Source organism: Salminus brasiliensis, chromosome 10 (genome assembly GCF_030463535.1).
Source record: "Salminus brasiliensis chromosome 10, fSalBra1.hap2, whole genome shotgun sequence".
Lineage (NCBI taxonomy): Eukaryota > Metazoa > Chordata > Actinopteri > Characiformes > Bryconidae > Salminus > Salminus brasiliensis.
In genome coordinates this window covers 7814490-7832700 of record NC_132887.1, presented here as the reverse complement: position 1 = coordinate 7832700, position 18211 = coordinate 7814490, and the positions used below count along the sequence as shown (strand labels likewise).

At 41.0% G+C, this 18211-nt stretch overlaps 1 protein-coding gene across 1 annotated transcript in view; it reads right to left on the bottom strand.

Moving 5' to 3' along the window:
- rbks (ribokinase) overlaps positions 1 to 18211 on the bottom strand; it is a 45878-nt gene that overhangs the window by 25642 nt on the left and 2025 nt on the right. Inside the window, exons 2-4 of the mRNA XM_072690278.1 lie at positions 12950 to 13008; positions 1729 to 1861; positions 35 to 98 (exon numbers count right to left, since the gene is read on the bottom strand). Coding sequence (XP_072546379.1) covers positions 35 to 98; positions 1729 to 1861; positions 12950 to 13005 — 253 coding nt within the window. The 5' untranslated portion in view covers positions 13006 to 13008. The remainder of the gene's footprint in view (positions 1 to 34; positions 99 to 1728; positions 1862 to 12949; positions 13009 to 18211) is intronic.

Sequence of the window (18211 nt, the reverse complement as noted above, 5' to 3'; positions counted from 1 at the left end):
GGTGAGACTGAGAAGGAAAAGGTAAAGCCATTACCTGTGGATACACCATTGTCTTTGAAATTCTGGATGTAGTTGTTCCCAAAAAAATCTTTTCCGACCTGTGAGGGAAAAGAATCGGCAACACCCTAGATTAAGCGTCTCTTATAACTGTGTAATTACACATGAATAATCAGTGTAATAACAATGTAACCACTTGCTGTGTATTCACTGTTACATGTGGATTACAGTAGAACAGCATTAACAATTACATGTATCTCCAAAGTAATTAAATGGCTCTGTAACTATAACAGCATATCGTCGCTGTCCAATTGAATAAAAAACATGTATCTCCAAAATGGTGACTTTATAGGAAAAGCCAAACATTTTCTTAACTCTGAAAAGAAGTCCATGTACAAATTACAGTTTATTCCAAATAATTTAGAGCATTTCTATTGGTTCATTCACCCAGAATTATTTACACAGTGTACAGAGCAGCTACAGGGTTCAAACCATGGAGAAAACTAATGTTTTTCATTGGACAGCAGCGATATTCTGTCTTACATTGTTATAAATGTGTAATAAGACAAGGGTAATTGCATTTATATGAACTACTGCTTTTCCTGTAGGGCTCATTTATACTCAGTTTATGTACAAAACAGAACTTGTCTGTTTTAAATGTCGCAACCGCCACTACCCACATACTTCTGTGCATCCTTCATGTCAGCGTAGATGTTAAGCAATACATCCAGTGGAGGGCAGTTCAGCTCTAATGTTTCTGACAACAACAAACGTGGTGACGGAGGAGAAGGTTGGGATAATGTCCAACTTAAACGGCTGTAAACGACTAAAAAACAGTGCGAAAAGTATTCCGGCTTTAACACATGAGATCCTGTTGGATTGTACGGGGATGATGTGTTGGTGTGTTTACATTTTACTGCTTAATTAACACGCTACAGGCTGTATTAACTACCTCGGTGCAACCCACACACCCCTACTTGCTATCCACTCTGCGCTGGAGCTTCAGTGTAAAACAAGGAAAGAGAACTCCAAACACACCAAACAAGTTTAGGCTGATCGACTACCTTTGAGCCAAAGGGGAAAACTGTATAGTATTACAGTATAAATTCTAATACTGGTTCATAAACCCGCTTCAGACTCGCTTCTTCTAAGTCTATGTGCCCAAAGTTGATTTAACTGGCTGTGTTTGATGAATATGAGGAACCACCTTTAAACTGGAAGTTGAAACAATACTTTCTCCTTCCTCACTGCCAGGGCAAAGTTCTGCATTGCTAAATCCAGCCAAGCCTCCCAGATATAGCCACCCCACCCAACACGCCTCCGCACTACCAACACTCCTCTAAACCACCGCACCCCTCGCTCTTTCTGAGACGCTCAGCTCTGAGGTAAGGGGTGGAGGGGTCCCTCTCTGCCCACTGGGGCTACTTTTATCCCACGCTGTTAAAGACGTGCCAAGGCTAGGGCCCTTCTCTACCTGGCCCTCTGTCTTTTGAAGTGCAACCCCTCTTTCAGGCTTCCTGAAAGCATGGGAGCCTATTTTTGTGCAGTGCATATGCTTCAGTATCGATTGGGCTCTTTGTACTGACAAACACAGGCCTTTATTGCTTGTTTAGGCTTTCTGTTGCTGCTGTGAAACAGAATACAGTGAAAACCACACTGCACACGCAGCACACAGAAAGGCCCTGGCTCAGGTATGACCGGGCTACAGGGAATGAAACCGGAGTTGAGCACCTTGCAAACCATGGCAGTACTGGCTCCCAGTCGAGCGGCCTGCACACACTGGTTCGCTCCTTTGCCGCCGAAGCCGATGAAGAACTTGTGTCCGTGTATCGTCTCTCCAGCTTTGGGCAGTCGGGGCGCCTGGCTTACATGAAAGAAGGTAGAACTGATTTTAGAAAATGTAAGATAAGGATGGAAGAAGAGGTCAGATTAAAGTATTTGCCCCCCAGTATTTTCTATTTTTCACATTTTTATATGTAAGTACAATCAAGCACATATGTAATCTTGACAAACTACGAACAATTAGTACCAATTTAGTTAAAATATTCGCTGATAGATAAAGTTTTTGGCGTAGGCCTCGTCATCAACTCAAGTCTTGCAACATCTGGACTCTCACAGATCCTGCCGGACGTAAAGGCAGAAGCCAGAGACCGAGCCAACCTCCCAGGCAGCCGGCAGGACCAAGCTAGTGGCGATGGTGAAGGCAAGGATGTGGCGTCACTTCTGAAAGCAGGAATGAAGGTATGAACTAGAGGTCTTTTCAACACAGATAATGGCTGGTGATTAACTGAAGAAACGTGATGCTTCATTAGAGTCTCCTGGTAGAACTTAGGGAGGCTTTATGAAATGCTCATTTTTTAAATCTGGCCACAGGATCCCCATGGGACTGAACTCAGAACTTTGACTTGTCCACTCCAAAACCCCCCCTTTGCTTCTTTGGAACCATTCAGAGGTGGACTTGCTTGTGTGCTTCAACATAACAAAAAGCCCAACTGTGCTCAACTGCGCTTGAGCTGTAGGTCACAAACTGACCCACATCTTCTCCTTCAGGATTTTCTGATAGTGAGCAGAATGGTCTTCATGATGATGTCTTTATCAATTATGGCAATCTGCCCGGGCTCTGCAGAAGCAAAGCAGCCCTAGACCATCGCACTACCACCACCGCCATGTTTGACTGGTGGTATGATGTTCTTATGGTGTGGGTCGCAAACTGACTGGGCAATTACATTTTTCTTTGGTTGATTTAGGTTTTGAATAAATCTTCCATTAAATGGAGTTATCATCTGAAAGCTGCACTGTGAGTTTACGTGTGTTGTCTTGATCTTTTGTATGAAATGATTTGGATGATCTGCAACATTTAAATGTGACAAATATTCAAAAAGAAGAAAGAAGGAATTAGTAAGAAGGCAAACACTGTATGTGCCAAATGAGCCTACATCCTGTGTGGTCCAGATCAGACACAGATATAGGTCACCCTTTGTTAACAGGCAGTTCAAATTCAGTTTTTCAGCAGGACAGGTTTTCTGTAGTGGCAGGGGCAGAATATTTCATGAGACATAACTTTTCCTAACATAATTCCATACAGATTGGATTCTCTGTGTTTGTAAATCTGATTCAAATCAGGCCTTTGTACGGGTGACTGTCCAGTCACTGCACAGCGAAACTTGCATGTTAACATCAGAATGTGTGGCCCAAAAGTAAGTCTATTGAACTTACAAAGATGACCAGATAACGATGAGCATGTAACTGCATAGTGATCACAAAGGAGGAGGGGGATCATCATGCATACCCAATTACAGTACATTCAGCAAGACATCTACAGATAGCAGATAGCAACAGGCAGCTGTTTAGATTTGACAGATGTTTAAAACTACTGAACTTCAGAAGAGCAGGATTTTAGGTGATGCTAAAATATAGATGCTTCTGCACTAAAATATAATTTTATTATTTTATTCATTTAATCTGTGACCTTCATAGACATCAATGTTAGATTAAATGCTATTGCTAATCCAGGCAGAAAAATTAACAGTTTCTACATTTTATTAATATACAGTATATTTCTCAGTATTGGCAGCTACTGCATGCACACATCTTTCAATTGGGTGGTCGTACACAGGATGTTTGCACAGGAAATGCTTTAACACATCTGCTGAGGAGGGGGATAATATTGTGTTCAAGGAACCCATCTATACACACAGAATCAGAGAGAGAGAGAGAGATCATAGGGGTCTCGCTCCCCTCTGTCACAGGCATTCACACCACAAGCTGCACTTGTAAGGCCATCAGCATTGTATAGAACCTCATTCTTCCCTCACATGGACTGTTTTCACTGTTGCTGTCTGGCAGAAGATACAGGAGCATCCGTGCTGTCACTGCACGGTTCTGCAATAGCTTTATCCCACAAGATTTCAGACTTTTAAACAACAGAGACTGAACTAACCCCCACAAACCACACTACGACCCTGACTAACCTGTCTGCATCCGATTGATCTTATTTATATATTCTACACTTACTTCCGCAGTACCTGCATGGCAGAGGGACGAGGAGCATGTAGTGGACGACCTTCTCTCTCCCTGATTTAGGGACCTGCTTTCTCTCTGATCTCAAGATACCAGCACCATCATCAATAAACTAGCTGATATCATCTACGATCACTCACTGTGCTTCTTTATGGCTGCAAATTAAAACTTACACCAGTGGAAAACCTCAGATATCAGAAATCAGCAAAAACAAGAACATGGAATTAAGCAATAAGGATAGCTGTTTGTCTACATGACTGTGCAGATGTTTTAGGCCCATGTCCTATGCACCTCATTTAAAACCACTAGTCTCAGCAATAACAGAGTTTTTACTGCAGAAACTCCAGATCCTATTAGAACAGATGCAGGTGAACATTAATCCAGTAAAAACGAGCAAGAACCTCTCATTGTGAAGAACGTAGGTGAGATCTTGTGAGCTAGTCTGATGAACAGAGCTTGGTTTCATGTTTCTCCTGGACAAACCCCCCCACCCCCCCCGGTCCAGCCAGCACAGCGTGGATGTGTTCAACTCCATCAGCAGCAGCAGCAGCAGCAGCACCAGCAGCTCACCTAATTTACCATCATTAAGCCCTGATTTACCACCAAACCAGGTGTTGATATGAGGAGAACTTTAAATAATACTAGACTCCATGAGAGAGGAGAACTTTGGAGATGTTTTAATGAACACAGTGATGGAAAACCACCACCAACCAACACCAGAATAGTGTTTATTCTAATATCAGTGTTTTACTGTCCAGACAAGTCATTTTTAAACGATTTTTTATTCTAATTTTTACACCTAAAACCTTTACACAGTTTTGTATACACATGGTTTTTAAATCTTTTTCACTGTCAGCACATAATCTTATCTTTCATAAATGTCCATATGTCCATCTACCCGCTACTAATCCCTCAACAATACAGCAGGAGAGTGCTCACAGACTCAGTGGAGCATCAGAAGTCAAGAGAAGGTCAAAACGTCCACTGCGAAGTTTGAGAAGTCCTTCATTACAGTAAGCTAGAATGTTTGAGATATCTGAAAAGAGATCTTTGGGCTTTTTGATGACCCAATCACAGTTCTAAGCACTGAGCTTATTTCTATTCACTTGTGCATCCTAATGCAAAACAAAATGGTTTCTGGAATCCCACAAGGTTCTATGTTAAGGCCTATGAAACTAATGCTAGTTGTTATGGCAGTCATGTAGTTAGTTAAGAAGTGTGGGCTTACATACAAATATAAATATTCTTTATAATAGTTTAGTGAAATTCTGTATAATGAGATGGTAAAGGCTGTTTGTTCAAAATAACAGCAGAAAATGGCTGTTTAGGGCCACTGCTAAACGTCCGATTGACCAACCAGTTAATGAAGTGTATGAATTTGTTTTTAGATTCATTTTTGATGATTCATATTCAACTGACTCAGTACAGCACCTGATTCATCCACTACCCCGACTAAAAGGTGCAGAGAGCCGACTTCCACTGCAGTTTTACTGTTTAGCCGCAACATTCTGAAATGAGATGAAGGTGGGTGGGTGTTGGGGTGGTTTGGGGGGCTTTTACTGGAACACAATGATTGAAGAGCTGTTTATAAGTGAAAACAGTATGTCCTGCCATTCCCTAACCTTCTAAATATAAGGCTTGGGCTCTGAACTCCAGAGAAAGGTAATTGCTTTACTGCCGCGACGCATGACATTACAGAGAGAGAGGTCCGTGTGATTCTCACCCGAGCAGAACAAGCAGTCATTACTCATTCTATTGAAGAAGGAGAAAAAAACCCTCTCCAGCTCAGAAAGTTACGGCCTGGCTGGAGGCCAAGTCCGCAAGTGTTTCTGTTGATGGCAGAGCATGCCGCTGAAGTTGTTTTTCTCGGCCTGACTTTTGAGCACGTGTTGTTTGTGAGGTTCAAAGAGGGGCTTTTACAGTAAGCCAATTTAGATGAATAAAGATACTATTTGCTCAGTTTCCAGGAATCAGGATGAATGTTGATCTCGCACTGCTGTGCTGATGAGCTGGTTTGTCCAACCACGTATTTTCAAATAAGCTGTGCGAAACAAATAAGAGCACACAAACAGCCCAACTGAGAAGTTACTAATCGCCTCTATTTAGTTTTTAGTTTCTTAAACATGTTTACATAATATATAACATGTATTGATGCCGTCTTGAAAAAAACTTGTATCTCCATTTTTGCTGTTTTTAATGAATTTAGTTAATTATTATTATTATTTATTTATTTTTTTTAATTCTGTGAATCTGGTAGGGTTTTTTTTTTACATTATATTATACTTTTCTAATGGCCAATAGATATTCCCCAATGCAACCAAATCTTTTCACATTGACTTCCATTAAAAGTTAGGAAGAATTTTTTTTTCTTGCAAAGTTGCTGTTATAGAGATTTTTTTTTTTTGTTGCCGTGACAGCAAGAATTTATTTCTGTAGGGTTATAGATTCATATGCAGATTTATATACAATCCTAAACAGATTATTTAATCCCAGATTACATTAAAACATAATATATTAAAAAGCAACACAAATGTATTAAACCAGGTGTTGGATCATAACTAACTAACAGAACTTTTGTTGTTGTTTGTTTGTTATTAGAAGCTTTATTTCAGATTTTTCCCCACATTTTCTCCCCAGTTTGGATCACCAGTTACCCAACCTTACATATTCTCCCCCCATCACCTGCAATGCTCTCACCATTGGCAGGGTGAAAAACAATACACGCCTCCTCCAATACGTGCACAGTGAGCCATCGCCTATTTTTCCGAACTGCCGCCGAAGCATCGTTACCGGGCAAACAACGCACTCAGAGGAAAAAATATATAGAATATGTTCATATGTTCATATGTAACATTTCAGAAATGTAAAAATATTTTCATATTTATTGACTAAAACTGCATTAAAATCAGCAAACAGTTCTGCACCCAGTGATGTCACTTCCTCTGGCAGGAAACATGAAAGGCAGAGAGTTATGGCACATTTCTTCTCTCATTACTTTGTATAAAATGTTGAGGATACACCAACAGTATACTAAAAATGTGTCTGATCTGTTATTGTGATATTGAGCAAATCTTTAGAGTGTTTTTTGATAAAACGTGTTAAAAACACAATTTTAAATTCTGTTTTTAAGTAGAAATGTACCTGCAATTCTAGACACAGATCAGCCTTAATATTAGCAGCACTGAGAGGCATTGTGAAAAACAGTGATTAAAGGTGTGAAAATCAGGAGAAAGGGCCAATCATAAGAATCTGAGACAATTTGACAAGAGCCAAATTGTAATGGCTGGACGACTGACTGGGTCAGAACATCTCCAAAACATCAGGAAGGTCTTGTGGGGTTTTTCCTGGTATGCAGTGATCAGTACCTACAAAAGGTGCTTTAAGGAAAGTCAACCGGTGGACCAGCAACAGGGTCTTTGGCACCTAAGGCACATCATTTGTTTTGTTTTTTTGTTTTTCTTTTTTCTGATATATTTGGGTTTTTTTATGTTTTTATAAGGAAGAATATATCACCCCAACAAAATGGATACAAAGATACTAAAATGTCAAACATGTGTAACAGTAAATCTTCCTCTAGTTTGGATGTCAGTGTGATAAATTATGATCTTTCTGAAAACTGAAAATGAACACTTTGTGAAGTATCTGTATAATTATCAGTGCTGAAGCCCAGCAGCTCATGTGTTGCAACTTGCTATGACTGACTGCTCTGAGTGACAGTAGCCCTCTCCTTCAAATGCACACATGCACTGCTTTCTAAATGCAAAAATTTCATATTTCTTTAGAGGCCAAAAAAAAATCATCACAGTTAAAGACACAAATGACCATGTGATTAAGTAAGTATTTTAATGACTTGACCACTGGCCAATTGTGCAGTTTGTAATCCTGAAAGCCCATCATTTAAAAGCTTTTAGCCCGATATCTAGAACACACAGACACTTGTTGTTATGCTTCATTAAAGTAAAAAGGCAAAGAGGCTGACGACAAAACTATCAATGGCATTACTAGCACTATCAACCATTGACAGCAGCCTTAATGTAATTCGTCTCAGTCGCGTCAACACAGCATCCCCAAACAATCTGACTGTACTTCAGTTCCACTGATAACACTGTAATCTGGCTGGCGCAGACAGAGCCTCCGCGACCGTTGTGTAAGCAGCGTGTGTGACTATACAGGAGCACCACCGATTCACTGACTTCTGTCACTTGATAGAGCTTTAAATCTAATGAGGTGTGAGTGAGTCAGAGTCTGGAGTCAGGCAAAAGCCAGACTAACCACACCTGCATCATCGCACAAACACACACACACACACACACACACACACACACACACACACACACAATCTATTGTCTGATTGTTTGTAGAGCGTCTGAACGCTCAATCAATCAGTCACGTCGTGAACTCTGACACAGTTCTGTGTGACTCTTCCCAGGAACCACAACAGGTGTTATTCTGACGTGAGCCCTGCAGTAGGTTGCTGTTTACATCCTTCTGCCTTTTCTGGCTGTTTTCCTTTCCACAAAGACTGGGGGAGAAAACCACTGACGCAGTGTGAGCGAGAGGGCTGAAGAACGCTTTAACCCACAGGCCCACACACAACAAAGCATCTACTTTCAAAGAAAACCTTTAGCGGGTGTTTGGGGGGGGGGGGGGGGGGGGTGTAAGGGGCTGACTCATGTTTTTTAGCTGAACGATTTGTTTCCAAGTAATCGAGCACGAGAATGGAAGATATCAGCGTGTGTTGCGGTACCTGTTATGGAGCATGTTTTCCTACACTAGTATTGATTTGATTTGAAGATCCTTTAAAGGCCAGAGTGAGAGGTAGGATCTCCATTACACACCTTTCCAGCACCTGAGCGCATAACTGTAATGGCTCAATGATGAAGTCATGGTCATATTATTCTGGAAAGATCTAATAATAGGGATGCTCTATGATATCAACTGATATTTCAAACCAATATCTCATCAGGTACTTCCTGAATTCAAGGAAATGCAACAAACGGCAACTTTACAGGAGAAGGAAAAAAACATCTTGACTTTCAATGGAAGTCAATGTTAAAAGATTTCATTCCAAGTAATTTTGGGGCATTTCTGTTGGTCCATTCATCATGAAATTTCAACTTGATGTGAAGAACAATGGCCAGATTCGAATTATGTAAAAAAGTAAAATTGTGATATTTTTTGTGACATTGTATTTCATCCAACCATCCATCTTCTTATTTGCTTCTTCCTAATCAGGAGCGCAGTGGGTCTGGGGCCTACCCAGAATCATTAGGCAAAAGGCAGAAATATACCCCCTGGACAATCCAGGATCCAGTCTATCACAGGGTACCACATACTCCCCCATTCACTCACACACCCACACCTTGGGGCTATATAGCACAGTTTATAGCCAGTTTATCTACCATGCATGTTTTTGGGAGGTGGGAAGAAGCCAGGGTAAACAGAGGAAATCCACACAGACACCAGGAGATCACATTCTTAAAGATAAAGGTGCTACAACTGGTACAAATGGTTTGGAGAACCACTGAGCGATGCCATAGAAGAATCACTGTTGGTTCCATAAAGCAGTGGCTCCTAACCCTGGACCTGGTGGACCCTCTGCCAAATACATTTTAGTGGTTTCCTGCTCCAACTCAACTGTCAACTCAGGATGGGCTTATTAATTCGTTGATTGGCTGGATGAGGTGGGTTGGGAGTGTGGTAAGCACTAACATGTGCCAGGCAGGGGGTTCACCGGGATCAGGGCTGGTAATCATCGACATAGAGAACCATGTTTGTAATATAGATGCATCAGTGTGGCAAGGAAGCTTCATACTCACACATTTCCATTACAAGCAACATTATTTATGGAACCAGAAGCGGTTCTAATAGGGTATCACTTATGTTTAAAAGTGTAGAGCGAGGACTGAACCCATATCTTCTTAATCCAGATAGATTTATTTAAAATTCTACTATTTCTGCAATTATTGATGTACTGGCATTGACATCTGCTTCCAGGCACATGGCAAACGTTGGATATCGGCTCCCCTACCAGCTCCCATAACAGCAGAAAATGACTTTGCCATAGATACAGTGCTCCATTCGAGTTAGCCTGTGTGGCTGAGCTGCTATCAAATGCTCAGACGATCAGCAGGTGGCACTCTCTGGCTTCAGCACGGTCACGCCGAAATTCAACAGGAGACGCGAGGGGCTGTTTCTGTCTTTCTGTCACCCAGACGCAGAAGTACACCACACACAGACCGACAAAAAACACACCCGCACACACACACACACAGCAGCCAGGGAGAAAACTGGATTTCATACTTCAAAGTCATGCATAGCACTTTGATGGGCTAGGAGTGTGTTTCAAGCACCCATCAAAAAAAAAAATAAAGAAAGAAAAACACACATACAAACATAGACTTTTCCCGTTAGTGCTGTTGCCTAATTGATGCGGTCTCTGTTTTTCAAAGGGCAAAGTTGATGGCTGAATTTTTAATGAGTAAAAGAAGGGGGGGAGCGAGAGGAAGTCGAGAAAGTAGAACACAAACGAGGCCATATGTGTTTAACAACGCACACTTCTGGAATTGCTCCTGTGAATCTCACAATACGACACAGCCAGAAAGAAAGGCTGATTTACGCCGCCACTGAAAGATTAACAGTGAAGAGTGAGCAGTGCAGTTCTTAAAGGATCGAATCCCCTGCTATTTCTCTTCTGTGTGGGCAAGCACTTAAGATCTTTTCAAAGCGCTGGCTGAGAGGTGCTAGTCTCTGATTAAATGTGCTTCACACAGCCTAATCTGCATACAAGGAAAACTGCAGAAAAAAAACCCTCTCTCAGCCATTTAACTCTAACTCTAACATTTCCACAGTCATTTCTCTGTACCTGTCCCGACCTGCAGCTGAAATGACACGACCACAATCAGTTCAGACTGCGTTGTTGTGTGGAGTACCAAATGTGCTGGCAGTACACAAACACCTACAAACTACACACAGGGTCAGTATGATCAACCAGATGCTCTTATGGGTTCCTAAACAAATACGCAACTATATGTCCAAATGTTTGTGGACACCACTTCTAATGAATGCATTCAGCTACTTTAAGTCCAGCATTCACTGCTGACACAGATGCACACATACACAGCTTGTCTAGTCCCTGCAGAGAAGTATTGCCAATAGAATAGGACTATCTGGAGCAGATAAACATGAACCTATTGGCACCATGCTTAATGCCAGATGCCAGACGTGGGCTGGAAGGGTATAAGCCCCCTGCATTGAGCTGTGGAGCAGTGGAGCAACTGTGTTTTTAATAACTCTTTTTAATAACCTTGATGCTGAAGAAACAGTGAGTGAGCAGGTGTCTCAATACCTTTGTCCATATATATATATATATATATATATATATATATATATATATATATATATATATATATATATATGATAATGATAAATATTTTCCATTGACTTCCACACACCCCTTCTGTACTACAGCATAACCTATGAACACAAGAAGGTAGAAAACTACTGAATCTGTGAAAATTGGTGGAGGTTAGGCCTGACGCTAACTATTTTTATTTTTGGACAATATATTGTCCCATAACATTTTATGCTGATAATGTAATAATAATAATATAATAGCACAATAGTGCAATTACACCTTTAGACACTGGAATTGTGACATACATCTTGTAAATAAATTAAACATCAATAATATAAACCTCTGTTTTTAAACCAAGTTGACATACCGGCTCCTTCACACTATTATGGACTGTATTCCACACTATTAGAGTTAAACTTTGCCGGTTAATCTGTGTTTCACATGTGTGCTGAGCTGTGGGGAGGGCGGGGCAATCCGTTACACAGCCCGCAGCCTGCTCTGTGTGTATGGATGGAATAGATGTCATTGTTTGCTCACAGAGCTAAATTCATGCAAGTAAACACAATGGGCAACTTCAAGGTCAGCCAAAATGTTCAAGGTCATGTCCATATATTGTATGATAAGTCCATAGCGTAATGAGCGTGACAGGCCTGGTGGAGGTAGTGTCACAGCTTGGAAATGCATGGCTGTTGGTCTCTTTTGGAACTGGTTTATTCATCTGCATTGATGATAACAGTGATTATGGCAACAGTAAAAACAGTCGCCATAACTGCTTCCGAGAGGTACATAAAAACCCACCGCTGGTGCAACTTTTACAAATCTCTGGATTTAAATCCAACCAAGCCCGCCTTTCACTTTCACCCATGCATGCACCACATTGCAGTTGTTTTGGTCACATGAAATCAGAGCATTGGACACAAGAGGTGGATTTATCCTAAAACAGTACAGCATATTATCACAATTAGTTCTGCCTAATCTACCTATTTGCACCTAAAATACAAGCTATTTTAATACAAAGCCTTGCATTTCTTCATGTCTGATGCAACGTTTATGCCACATTTCTGCAATATTTATGAAATTTGTCATTTTCTAACTATCGGAGCGCTGAGAAATCAATAAAACTGTGCTGTAGTTACAGAGAGCTGCTATAGCCAATAGAAGTTGAGGACACTTGACAAAGGAAAAAGTTGCACCAGCAGCCGATGTGACCAGTGCGTAGTGATTCACACCTCTGGAGCAACAATAATAACTTAAACAGGCTCAAAGCAGTTCCGCTATTTGCTTATGGTGGGTTGCATTTAGCTCCTACTGGAAAGACCCTCCAGTTCCTCCAGTTATTTCAACACTACAGTGTCTGCGTCGTAAATAAACATGTTCCATAAGCATGGCTATGAGTTTGCTCCTCAATGTGTGTCACATGCGGTGTACACTAATATTGCCCATTTACGTTAGCTTGACTTTGGTTAATGGTAATGCATTTATACACTGAAGCAAATGCAAGCATTGGCTTTGGCTTTCATCAGGAGGTTTAATGTAGGAATGCTTTTGTGAATTAAAATCATTGGATGCACTTACCTGACCAGATCAGTCATACAGGAGCCCACGACCACAACACTCACTACCTCAGCCATGTCCTAATGGAGAAACAGAGATGCAGAGTAGGGGGTGTTAGAAAAAATTAATAGTATCAAAGTATTGCGATATTATGCTTTCCAACACTGTAGCGATTCTGGAAAAGTTTGCATGTAAAGATTGGTAGTAGACAGCGGCTGATTTCGTGTCATGTTCAAACCCTCTGGAGTCGGCAAACGTGCAGATGTATCAAATTCGATTCCTTTTATAAACTGCTTTATATATACATTCCACTACTCTGGTGACTCTAAGACTCTGGTAAATCCATTTCAAGCATCAAACAATAGTAAAGGTATGTTTTCACTGGAAATATGAAGAATTGTTTTAATCTGACTTTTATAATATTTCAGGTTTTGGGTCGGAGTATGTCTTCACTGAGAGCTCTAGGTTACATGTGGTGTTACAGAGCTGAGATTGTTTGAACTGTTTGATATAAAATGTGGGTATTATTTAATATTAAATTGCCTTTGAAGTATTAAAGTAATAAAGTAAAAAAGTATTAAGGTAATAAAGAGCTGCAAAATAAATCAAAAACAACAAAATAACAACAAAAAAAACAAATAAACCTTTTATGTACAGATATAATTATATAAACATTTACAGAAAATGAACATCTGTACAGCTGTGCAAATAAAGGAAATGTGTGAGTATGAAGAACCTTTTAAAGGTTTAAAGAACCATCACTTGATTTAAGGATTTTAAGGTTCTTCACACTCACAGATCTGTTCTCCAAACATTGGGCCTCTTTTACCAAACGTTCTTAATAAGACATTTCTTCTAAAACCCACATCTGATTCTGACATTCAGCAGTGTTTTCTTATTTGGGATTGGTTCAATTTCTGAGCACAATGGGATTCATCATAATAAGAGCAGAGCTGAGAGCAATTGTGCACTTTAAAAACACCTCATGAATCTGATCAAGACTTTTTGTCAGGACTTTTCTCAAGAACTAGTTTAAGAAAACCCTTCGGAAGAATGTAGTGAATGAGGCCCATGTTTTTTTTCTTCTATGGCACTGCTTAAAGAACCCTTTGCACTTTTCTCATACATAAGGCCTCCATGGCTGCGGATCTGGCTGCTTGACACTCGAAAAGTGGGCCGTAACTGCAATCGGAGATGCTGAAATGGACTAAAAAAATGCCGTTCTGCACATCCAGCATAAAAAACGGTTCGGAAGAGAGAAGACGAAACATGCAGTGCTGTGATTTGAAGCCGCAATGGAGGAAGTAGGCCTGAATTGCAGTTTTCAAAAAGAGCGCACACTCGAAGCCATCCTCATGTAGGAAATGTTTTCAATAGGTTAGAAATAGCATTAATTGTGCTCCGCGTTGGACATGTGCCTATTGCACCAGAGGTGATTATTTCAAGGCGGCACCATGTGATTGACAACAGCCAAGAAAATCCTTCATTAATTCAATCCCTTGCATGTAGGCTATGCATGTGAATAGTAGTGTGCTAATCTGCTCAAATCTCCCAGCAGTCCTAAGACGCTGTGAAAGCTTGGCCGTCAGCTATGGGACAGCCTTGATTTTCTAATCATCACTTCTATTTTGTGCACAGTCCGCAGAACGCTCAAATCATTTGGACCGACTGGCTTTAACCGTTTTCGTTAACCATTCTAGCAGTAAAAAAGGTTTGACATTTGTACTCAGCCTTTAAAATTAGATGTGTTACATACATTTCCTAATGTGTTCATTTAGAACAGGCCTAAACCAAGAGGGAGAATAGCAAGCATTGCAAATTGGAGAAGGCAATCCTTATCCATGCCTGGGATTTTAACATGCCATGCAAATCCTTCTGTTTCTTATAGAGAAGAGGCTGTAAAACGCTGCGAAAAGGTGCATGACGGCCTTTTAGAGCAGACAGCCATGCGTGGTCAATCATCTTGTACGAATAAAGATGTCATGTTGATTACGTGGGTTTAGAAAAAAGGGGGGAACAAAAACAGGGCAGAATAATGCAATGATATGCCCATGGTTATCTAACATCTAGGCTTTACTACAAAAGCCAAATTGCCATAATAGGGAGGGAATACTATTTGCATTGCTACATGAAGCAAGTTGCTTTGGCTGTAAGATACTAGAAAACCGGCATAATTGATCTGTAAAGTGAGCTTGGGTTGAGGAGTGATGCTGTGATTACTCCATGAGATCTTACTGTATGCTTAGAGCCTGTATACTGTCTCAATCGTGATCGATAGTAGGGATGCACTGATACCAACACTTAAATACTCAATAGATTATAGTGTTCCACTTTTAATAGGTTATACTTTTTTATTTCTTATCCCAAATAAGATATAATAAGCTTGATTGAGTAGCTGCACATTTGAAAAGTGTCAGAGCTATAAAAAAAAATGCATATGGCCACAATGCAGAAACCCGTGCTAAGTTCAACCAGACAGCTTTTAATTGGTGTTTAAATTCACATTTCAGAGCGATTTCACATTTAAACAAGATGCTTAAACTCAACTTTTGATTTCTGGACCAAAAAAACACACCACATGGAAACCGTTACTAGTATAACTATTTATGACTGGCTTCTACTGGTGATGATGCACTATGATTTTTTTGTTATCGCAACAACTGCACTGGTCGTTGTTCCCAAGAAGATTTGTTTGCTTAGAATAATTACAAAATATGTCTTAAAGGTCCTTTTGGTTTTAATTATCTGTCAAAGAAATTGACAGTATGATCCGTGGTAACACAAAAGTCTTACAGCTCTTACAGCCTTTAAAACTGAGGCCAGGCAGTTAACAAACCTGTATACCCAAAGGAATGTAGCCTACGGGCAATGACTACACTCTGACAGTGACTGAAGGGATGCAGAGACACACCCAATATGCAAATGATGATGCCACGAGCCAATGGGAAAGTTTCTAGAAATGCATGTGAGAGCGCTGTTCAGAGCCTCTGCTGTGCAAGACTGAGAAGCCCTGTAGTGCCCCTCCATGTGCCTTAGTACGCATGTGCAAATGATTGATCAACCAGACATGCTGTGTAACACAGAATTGCTTGTTCAGGAAACACAGAGAATCTTGTTGGCAGGGTGAAATCTAGTGGCCAGATGTTTTTGCGAGTAAGGTCATTTAGATTTCATCTCAGTGCCTCAAAATAACTCATAAATTAGGCTAATTTTTTACAGTGTACAGTGGAGTGTTTAAGTAGTCTGAGACATTTAGACTTTGCTTACTCTGCACAGCAAAACTGAGTGTTCAGATTACAAGTGACCAAATTTGATTTCCTGGAGTGAGATATAAGTGAGCTGGGCCTGGCTGGAGGATTGTATATTATATATACAATATTCATTTTTTACATAGGAATGAGTGCCATTACATACAAACACACAGCAAAAGTCTGTAATTGTCAGAGTTCCTGTGGCCATTAAAACAGATACTTTTGGAATTCAGGCAGGTTTGCAAGTTTCTCTTAAATATTCATCAAATCTTTGTTAACTGACCATTATATCAGCTCCACTCACCATACCGGAGCACTGTGTAGTTCTATAGTTACAGACTGTATCCATCTGTTTTTCTGCATACTCGGTTAGCCTCCTTTCACCCTAGTTTTTAATAGTCAGGAGCCCACAGGACTGACCACCACAAAGCAGCTTTTATCTGGGTGGTGGGTCAGTCATTCTCAGCACTGCAGTGACACTGACTGACATGGTGGTGGTCTGTTAGTAGTGTGTGTTGCGCTAATGGTACTAGTGGATCAGACACAGCAGTGCTGCTGGAGTGTTTAAACACCTCAGTGTCACTGCTGGACTGAGAACAGTCCACCAACCAGAAATACCCAGCGTCCTGTGAGCACTGATGAAAGAATAGAGGACCAACACAAACTGTGCAGCAACAGATGATGAGCTTCTGTCTATGACTTTCCATCTACAAGGTGGACCAACTAGGTAAGGGTGTCTAACAGAGGGCACAGTGAGTGGACCCAGTGTTTAAACACTCCAGCAGCACTGCTGTGTCCGATCCACTCGTACCACTGGCACAACACACACTACTAACACACCACCGCCTCAGCAGAGCTGAGAATGACCCACCACCCAAATACTACCTGCTCTGTGGTGGTCAGTCCTGTGGGGTCCTGACCATTAAAGAACAAGGTGAAAGGAGGCTATAGACATGAAGGTTACTCTAGATTTTACAGTCTTTTTTTCTTAGAATTGTCTGATTTCTGTTCGGATTTAGTTTACTGAGCACTCACTTTCCTTCAGTTCTGCTTGATTTGGTGCATTTAGCAGGGGGTTACAGCTGCTCTGTTATAGCTTGCTGCTACACTATATTGACAAAAGTATTGGGACACCTGCTTATTCATTGTTTCTTCCAAAAGCATTAAAAATAGTTAATCCTACTTTTGTTAGAGTAACTGTCTCTACTGGCCCAGGGAAGAAGGCTTTCTACTAGATTTTGGAAGAACATTGCTGTGAGGATCTGATTGCATTCAGCATTAAAAAGTGTTAGTGAGATCAGGATGTTGAGTGATCATCACCATCATTCACCTCATCATCCCCAACTTCCCAACTCACCCCAGAAGTACTGAATGGAGCACCATCCATCATTCCAGAGAACACAGTTTATCCACAGCATTGAGCTGTGGGGCTTTATACCCCTCTAGCCCACACCTGACATTAGGAGGTATGGTGCCAATAGGTTCAGGTAATGTTTTTCTGCTCCAGAGAGTCCTATTCTATATAGGGTCTCTACAGGGTGTGTGTGTGTGTGCATTTGCACATCACAGTGTATAAATACTGGCCCATGTGCCCTGATCTGAAGCACTCATGGAGAGCGCTGTCTCCCTCACTCTGTCAGAAGGCCACCATTCTCAGTCCAGTGTTATTAATTCAGTGGAGGCTGGAGCTGGAGCTGGAGCTGGAGCTGCAGATGCGGGAAACTTTATCAGTATTCAGAGTCGTCTGTCATTTCGAGAGGAACTAGCAGTTGGCGAGACCGCATGAGTGACGTTTGAAAGTGTGACCTGAGACTGTGAAATTAGATGTTAAACTGAGGGAGCCTTCTGGCCAATGTGTGAGTAACCCTGGGTTTGTATGGCCAAACTGCAGGTGCTCACACATCCACTTTGGTTGCCATAGTAACAACCGACATGCAAATACGCAGATTAGGGAGGGGCCGGCTAAACTTAGCTAGCCGGTCGTATTTATAAGCTTTGATGTGGATGCGTACCTTTGCTAAACGACTGCAAC